Raw genomic sequence first — 8,792 nt, forward strand, 5'->3', positions numbered from 1 at the left:
AGAGACTGGAAACCACAAGTGTTAAATACAAAACTGGAAATAATATTCCAGATTAATTAAGGGTCAATCTCCATGCTATTCATACAACAGCCTTTTTAACGTTATGCCTTTTGTGCTATAATATTCAAGTTCATGTAACAGACTTTATTCGATTCTGTTATATTGTACTAATTGTGGATGTACTGGCGCTCGTTGTGTGTGTGTGTGTGTGTGTGTGTGTGTGTAATGTATTTTTTGGCGCGCTAGAGTGTCACAGGTTTTGAGTTCTGTCTGGTGTGGGTTGGAGAATAAAAAGTTAAGAAGAGTTCAGATGTTCTCGTTTATTGTTTTCTTATCCATAAGTGTTTAGGGGAACCCTGCACGAACGCTCGGTCACATTCATATTATGTTTGCATTTATTTATAACTTTTTTTTTTTTTTTTTTAATGAAACGCCAGTCATATTTCAGCCAATGAACATAACAGTAGTCATTCCAACATATTGTATAGAAAGATATTGAACATAGACTACAATATGTAGAATATGAGAATATAAAGTAAAACTTTGATACAAAAAAATAAAATAGATAATAATAATAATAATAATAATAATAATAAAAAAAGGAAAAGGAAAAAGGTACGAGATCATCATACAAATAACGTAAAAGATTCACATATAGACCTAGTGCTTTTTGCTTTTTCAACTCAGTATAATGTTTCATATCTTTCTGAAACAACAAAAAACTGGGTTTTCCTTTAGCCCATTTCTGTTTATGTATATGGTGTTTATTTGTTATAACTCTTGGTAGGCAAGTTTCGTACCGTGACGTTTTTGCGCATGTGCAGTGATTTAAATCGAGCTGTAAACTGTTAATGCATGTGTGGTACAGATCAGACTGAATCTTCGCTACCTGACCAAGTCCTTGCCCAAGTTTACACCGTGCATGCGTGATGCAAATCGGGCAGCAGACGCAGCTCAGGTAACTACCGCGTCACCACACTGATGACCTGATTGTGTGTGCAGAGAACAGAAGCAGTTCAGGCTCGCAAGACCATCAGAAATCAGCTGAAAACCTTTATTTCTGAATCCTGATACACTCGCTCGCTTGGTGGAAAAAGAGTCTTTTTTTTTTTTTTTTTTTTTAAATCAGCATCTTATTTCTTAGAAAGATTTGATAGATGTAGAGGATTTGGGAGATCAAATCCTTGTGGAAGTGGAGTGGGAAATCAAGATTGCCAAATCAAGATGTGCTAAGTCAGTAGATTCTTACCCAAAAAGAGTGAATGCTGTATTACAAGCAAAAGATGATTTAAGAAAGTATTAAATTATAAAATATTCCAGTAGGTGAATAAACAAGCTCCAGTTAGTCCAGAACGTAGTGTTATCTTGAGCAATAGCTCCACCTTGTGGCAGTTAGTACTTTGTTAGTATTTTCTTATTTGACCTCATATCCTGTTGGGGCGGGCTCTAACAATCAGGGAGTTAATTGCTTATGGTATACGTTTGTCAGTATTGTGTCAGTTCCTTAATCTGAAGCCATTTTTTTTCTGCTTGTTAAAAAGCAATGCCTGTAAGTATACTTTATCTATATTACTGAGAGTTTTTTTTTGTACTTGCAGAAATGTTTAGCCATGAAATCTTACCTAAAGATTTACTAAACTATTTAATAAACTTACCATTTCATCTATTTAACTGTAATGACTTACCTGCTATATTATTTCTTGTATGTTGTTTCAGTTTCACACTTGAAACCATTACAACTTCATAAAGATTATCCATATGCCTGTGGAGTGTTGTGGGGAAAGTGTCTAGCTGTTCAGCTAGCTAAAAGTCAAATGGTGAAGACATGAGCTTCACCAGGTTGGGTGAGTATTAGCAATTCCTAGTAGTTTGATGGAGTTTGTCAACTTTTTTGGAACCATATGTTTTCTTCGAGCTGTTCAGCTGTTCCTTGAGCAAAATGGCTGTTGTCTTACCAGTTAGCAGTTCCACATGGGAAGTTGTTTTGAGCTCTTAAGGTCATCAGAACTCACTTACAATGTACTAGACTGTCCAGTTTGGCTATAATCAGTATTGAGTGAAAACATGCCAAGGCCTTGAATTTAGATGACTTTGTTACGAGACATGCTGAACAGCATAGTAATGGTCACATTCAGCTATTATAGACTCAATTCCCTTGTCTGCCTCAATTTTCAGTGGTAGTAGTAGAAAGCATCTGTAAAAATACTGTACACCAAAAATCATTAATGTTTCTAATTTGTTGGTGACACCATAGATTTAAGGACTAAAGTTTGCTATTTTGTTGTGTATTATATTTCATCCAACTAAGTTGTTGTAGTTGTTCCTCTTTTGGCTGTTCCGGTTAGGGGTTGCCACAGCGGATCATTGGTCCGCGTATTTGATTTGGTACAGTTTTTACGCCAGATGCCCTTCCTGACGCAACCCTCCCCAATTTTATCTGGGCTTGGGACCGGCACTCAGAGCACACTGTAGCACGCAACCCCAGTGACTGCCTCAATTCCCTGGCTGAGAAATGAACCCAGGCCGCAGCGGTGAGAGCGCTGTGGCCTAACCATTAGTCCTCCAGGGACCCTATTTCATGCAACTAAGTAAAGATATTAATAAAATAAATTGTTCTGCCTGGGTAAAATTATACACCTACTACTACATAGCAGGTTCAGGGATATTTATAATTAGTTCCTGTGATTAATACACAATGTCTAGGTACAGTGAAGCTTCTCAATTGATTTTTTAATTTTTATGTAATCAAACAAAGGTATTAAGATTATTATTTTGTGATCCATCAGTGAAAATGTAACTGTAATACAAACGCAACTTGTTGGTTACTTATTATTTCTCATAATTGTTAAGGCCTCGTGCCAGTGGGGGTCAGTAGTGGTTGTTTTTGTGTTTGTATGTCTATTGCAGAAAACTACAACCCCTATGGTGCTGTGCTGGGGACCAGCTGTCTAGTCAGAGCCCTCCACTTAAGCAGAAGACAGACAGAGCTAACAAACTTCAAGAGTAATAGACCTAGGCTGCTCAGTAGAACATTGATTGTAGAGCTGTATTTATAGTCTATGTGGATGTGTAGGATTAAATTGTAAGTGTGTGTGTGTGTTAGCTTCTCTTGCATTGGTCTTTTAGGGGTTGGCTGCATTTCCTTTGGGAATGTTTCAAGGGAGGGTAGAACTGCTTTTAAATGTTCTGCGTTGCATAGTGGATCTTAATTTGTTTGCATGTACTGAGTCTCACCTTGTTTTATAATGTAAATAGGACAACACTGTAAATACAACAGTACTGTGGGCTGTACACTAATTTATACACTCACAGTCCACTTTATTAGGAACACTTGTACACCTACACATTCATGCAGTTATCTAATCAGCCAATCATGTGGCAGCAGCACAATGCATAAAATCATGCAGATACAGTTCAAGAGCTTCAGCTAATGTTCAGAATAAAAAAAAAAAAGTGTGATTTCTGGGACTTTGTTGCATGGTTGTTGGTACCAGAAAGTCTTGTCATCGAAACTGGACAGTTTTGGTGAGTCTGTACCCGTGATAGCCTCAGATTCTTGTTCTTTGCTGACAGGAGTGGAACCTGATGTGGACTTCTGCTGTTGTAGCCCATCCACCTCAAGGTTTGATGTGCATTTTGAGATGCTTTTCTGCTCACCACAGTTGTAAAGTTTACTTATTCGAGTTACTATAGACTTCCTGTCAGCTCAGACCAGTCTATTCATTCTCTCTCATCAATGTGTTTCAGCCTACAGACCCTGTTGTGTAAACTCTAGGAACTGTTGTTTGTGAAAATCCCAGGAGATAAGTCGTTTCTGAAAAACTCAAACCAGCCCATCCGGCACAAACAACCATGCCACGGTTAAAGTCACAGAGATCACGCTTTTTCCCCATTCTGATATTTGATGTGAATATTAAGTGAAGCTCTTGCCTGTATTTGCATGATTTTATGCATTTTTGCTGCTGTCAAGTGATTGGCTGATCGGATAACTGCATAAATGAGCAGGTGTACAGGTGTTCCTAATACCTCCTAAAAGTGAGCAGTGAGTGTGTGTTCTGCCTTTATTCGACTCCAAGAGTGGATATGGGTTGTAACAAAATGAGGGCTTGTCTGGGATATATTTAATTCTGATTAACTGGTGTTTGTCTGTCTTTTTTGGGAGTAGTGTGGAGCTTGCTAGTAGTGTGTCTCAGCTACCTTCAGTGCTAAGCATTTTATTGCAAAGCCCATTTGGGAAGCTTGTGTTGTAAGCATGATTTGGTGGCAAAATACCTCAGTGTGTCTTTCTCATTATTTGTTAAAACGAGACATAAATTCAAAGGTTGTTTCAAATTTAGAGAAGTTTGGATTGTTGGCTTCATGGCTGGTGCCCCCTGTGGAGGGTGAGGAGCTTGAAGGGAAGGTTGAGCCTGATGAGTCTTTGTTAGGAGGTAACTCCAGGTGGGAACGCTGCTGCAGCAGAAATAAAGCCGTCTTTTTCAATGCCACACTTTGACCCATCCTCTCCCAGTTCTCTTGGATCTAGAACAGAAGCCTGGCTGCAAGGCTGCCTAGCTGATCTCCAGAGAGAAGCTGCAGCTAAGACTGAAGTGAAATACAACCAGAAAGTTGGAGACTGAGCCTGATAGAGTGGTGAGAATCAGGCAGCTGGCACTAGAGGCACATGGCATGGCAGCTATTACTTCTTTCTCGTCTCCTGCTCAGAGTTCCAAAGGATCTGCAGGAGGCCTCAGGTCTGACTCACCAGTATAGTGCAACCTACAGATTGCTTCTGTGCCACAATTTGCCACCAAAAATGTGTCGTGCCTATCACTCCAATGTAAATTACAAGGCAAAGCAAAGAATATTGTCTTCCATATCAGTAGAAGAAAGCATGCAATATGATCAAGTAAAGGTAAACCTCTTGCGAGCATGTGAGTTGGTAAAGCATATAGGCAGCATTTCTGCCATGCAAAGAAAGTATCAAGCTAGACATTTGTTGAGTTTGCTAGGGAAAAGGAGGCTCTTTTTGACAAATAGTGTGCTGCCAGTAAGACAACTAATTTCCTAGAAGAGATTAACCCTCTGGGGTCGACCAACACGCCGGCGCGTTTTGTGGCATCTTCTACTGATAACGCCGAAAGAACTTAAATTACTCTGTCAGTTTTGATCATACAGATATGAGCAATACATCATTCAAATCTGTAAAGGGTCTACTTTTATTTGTATACACCCATAATAACAACAAAACGCTGTGCTTTTGTAGAACAAAGAAAACAGACAGGGTGCGTTCTGTCTTCTCTGTCCCTGTCACCTCTCTTCACAGACCCGTAAATAAAACACCCTGAATCTCAGCGAATACTTGCCTCAAAGACATGAGAAATATATGTATAGAAAGCTTGAGTTGTCTACTTCTAAATTAAACAACTCAAGTTGAAAACAAATTATCTCTTTTTATCTAATCCGTATGAAAGTAAGGAGTGGTACGGTTTCTCCTGTCTCACCTCATTATAGCTAATGTGATCTCGCCTCGCACTGAGCGTTCATATGGAAACGATCTGAGGTGAGCCAGGTAATTATGTACACGCCTCCGAGAAATGGCATAAAACGTCAAGCTTCTTCACAGAATTTACTCACTTTTTCTGCGCGTTTGGATGATGGCACGCTACACGGGTGAAGAAGCACTATGGCTGGTTCTGGACAGCGACGAAGAGATTACTTTCTCCTCAGAGGAAGAATGCGACACGGATGACGAGCGTTTGCATTTTGAAGAGCGAGTGGACCCAGCGGAGGATATCATTCCTGACGAGTAAGCCCTTAATTATTTCTTTCATCATTTAAAATGTTGCTAACCCTTATAAGATTACCTCTATGGTAATATTATTTGTGGTTGATAGTGTTAGAATATAGTTTCTTTGTTATTGGCGTTCTCTTTTCTCATCAAGTATGCAACTCCATTCAGAATCTTATAGAGCAAGTGTGCATTCACTATTTAACAGATGTTACAGATGTTAATTTGATTCATTTACTGTATGGTAAAATGTGTGCTATGTGGTAATTGTGTTCTTTTTTTCTAAAATTAGTACTAGTATCAGTGAACATCACAATAATGTTAATAATGTAGTTTATTTGTTTACTTAATGCTTACTTTTTTTATTTCAGACGTGAGAAAAACAGTGCAAAAGAATCTGTGGCAAAGAGAGCCAAAGCAGATAAGCAGCCCACTCTGTCACGGAACACAGAGACTGATGTTGACATGGCTCCGCAGGCTCTGAGATTCCTGCCCACACGGGAACCTGGACCACAGCTAGACCCAAGACCCTGTGAGGCACACACTCCCATGAGTCTCTTCAACATGTTTTTTTTCTGCAACTGCTGTGTCAACTCTGTGTCGAAACACCAATGCTCAGGCTGCCAGGGCACGTGCAAAGGGCCATAAATATAAATGGACAGACGTCAGCATCAGTGAACTGTACTGTTACATTGGGCTACTCTACTACATGGCCATAGTGAAGTTGAGGTCCATCAGAGACTACTGGCGGCAGGATAGTGTTTTCTCTGTTCCTTTTCCTGCCACAATCATGTCAAGGGACAGATACCGCACCATTTCATGGAATCCGCACGAGTCACCTAGATGCAGACAAGGACAGTGCCCGAAAGAGGGGCACAGCTGAACACGACCGTCTTTTCAGGATCAGACCCCTCATGGACACTATCCGGTATGCATGTAAGGCCATCTATCATCCAAGACAAAATTTGGCAGTGGATGAAAGAATGGTGGCATGCAAAGCAAACACAGGAATGACTCAGTACATGAAAGCCAAACCAACCAGGTGGGGCTTCAAGTTGTTTGTTCTTGCGGACTCATCAAATGGATATACTGTAGATTTTGCTGTGTACACAGGAAAGAACAACTTTCCCACAGCTGTGACATCTCTGTTGGACAATAGAGTTTTAGGCTCTGGGTACCATGTATACATGGATAATTTTTACACTAGTCCCAAGCGTCTAACAGACTTGTTTGCTTTGAAGTTTGGTGCATGTGGGACTTACAGAGACAACAGGAAGGATTGCCCTCGGAATGCAGCTAACTCACTCTCCAAAAAATCTGTGAGGGGCTCCATCAGGTGGATTCGAGATGGACATCTTGTGTTTGTGAAATGGATGGACACACGAGAGGTGTCTGTCTGTTCCACCATCCATGCTGCTCATACAGGAGACACTGTGCAGAGGAGGGTGAAAACACAAAATGGATGGAGGGCAAAGAGTTTTCCATGTCCTGCATCTGTGACTGCATACAACCAGCACATTGGGGGTGTTGACCTGTCTGATCAGCGGTTACAGTACTACACCACACAGCACAAAACAATGAAGTGGTACAGAAAGCTATTTCTACACTTCTTGGACATTGCTGCCACCAATGCCTTTATTGTACACAAAGAACATTATGGCACCATGAGCCACAAGGAGTTTATGGAAGAACTAATTGCAGAGCTCTGTGGTGTGTCACAGAAAATAACACCAAAACGGACCAGTGTTGACCATGTGCCAGTTCCAGGAGCTGAGCAGGCCTCAGATGCCACTGCTGGTCGCCGGATCTGTGTGCTTTGCAAAGCAAAGCATGGTAACAGCCAGGACACTCCTTGGAAATGCCAGGCATGTGATATTCACTTGTGTGAAAAGGAACTGTTTCCTAGAGTGGCACAAAGATGTATAGCTGTATAGATGTATAGCTGTTCAATTCTGTGGGCTTCAAAGAGTGGGTTTTTACTATATTCTAAATAAACTACAAACAAAAAATATATAAATTTCTTTTGTCCTCACATTCTTTTTCATAGCATTTCCCTCTCAGCCTCATTCCTGACTGAACGGCTCATTATGCAGGTCATTATGCGGGTCTTTGTCTTCTCAGGTGTCAATCACATTATTATTCATGATCATTGACGCCCTCTTGCATATGCCCTTTCAAAACAAAAAGTGTCTTAGAAAATTTAAATCAGTATATTGTTTCCTGTGAATGAGTGAACAAGATGATTATCACATCATTTTGATGCAAAAACTCTAGGCTACAAGATCCAGTTCTCAAAAGTCTTGTGAATGAATGTTCTGTATGTGTTTTATGGCCTTATTTCAGTGACTTAAAATTTTAGTTTTTCACTAAGCACGCATAAACGCTGTTTTCTGAAAAACACAATCATGTATAAACATGCTGCGCACACATTATTGTAGCCCAGTTTGTGCTGATTACAGTGTTATCAGATTTTAGCCATTAATATGTTTAAAAGCAACTGAAAAAAAGCACAAATGTCAGGGCATGTCAAAATTTGTCCAGGGCCCGAAAACACCCTCAGACCCCAGAGGTTTGATAGGGTCTGTAGAGGTTTGATAGGGTCTGTAGAGGTTTGATAGGGGCTGTAGAGGTTTGATAGGGGCTGTAGAGGTTTGATAGGGGCTGTAGAGGTTTGTAGAGGCTTGATAGTGTCTGTAGAGATTTGATAGGGTCTGTAGAGGTTTGTAGAGGTTTGATAGGGTCTGTAGATGTTTGATAGGGTGTGTAGAGGTTTGTAGAGGTTTGATTAGGGTCTGTAGAGGTTTGATTAGGGTCTGTAGAGGTTTGATTAGGGTCTGTAGAGGTTTGTAGAGGTTTGATAGGGTGTGTAGAGGTTTGTTAGGGTCTGTAGACGTTTCTAGAGATTTGATAGGGTCTGTAGAGCTTTGATAGGGTCTGTAGAGGTTTGTAGAGGTTTGATTGGGTCTGTAAAGGTTTGTAGGGGTTTGATAGGGTCTGTAGAGGTTTGTAGAGGTTTGATTGG

General features: G+C 40.4%; 1 protein-coding gene across 2 annotated transcripts; it reads left to right on the top strand.

Annotated features, from left to right (window-relative positions):
- Positions 1-4,048: 4,048 nt before the first annotated feature.
- LOC117598241 (piggyBac transposable element-derived protein 4-like) lies at positions 4,049-7,736 on the top strand. Of its 2 annotated transcripts, none has more exons than XM_053237654.1 (2): positions 4,049-5,788; positions 6,142-7,736. In XM_053237654.1, the coding sequence occupies exon 2, from the start codon at positions 6,685-6,687 to the stop codon at positions 7,702-7,704; it is 1,020 nt and encodes a 339-aa protein (XP_053093629.1). In that variant the 5' UTR covers positions 4,049-5,788; positions 6,142-6,684; the 3' UTR covers positions 7,705-7,736. Both variants share the same exon structure in this region, with proteins under 2 accessions (XP_053093629.1, XP_053093630.1).
- The last annotated feature ends 1,056 nt before the right edge of the window (positions 7,737-8,792 follow it).

Source organism: Pangasianodon hypophthalmus, chromosome 10, assembly GCF_027358585.1.
Source record: "Pangasianodon hypophthalmus isolate fPanHyp1 chromosome 10, fPanHyp1.pri, whole genome shotgun sequence".
NCBI classification, from domain to species: Eukaryota; Metazoa; Chordata; class Actinopteri; order Siluriformes; family Pangasiidae; genus Pangasianodon; species Pangasianodon hypophthalmus.

Coding starts and splice junctions, on each gene's coding strand:
- LOC117598241 (XM_053237654.1), top strand. CDS start 6,685: ATGGACACTATCCGGTATGCATGTAAGGCCATCTATCATCCAAGACAA.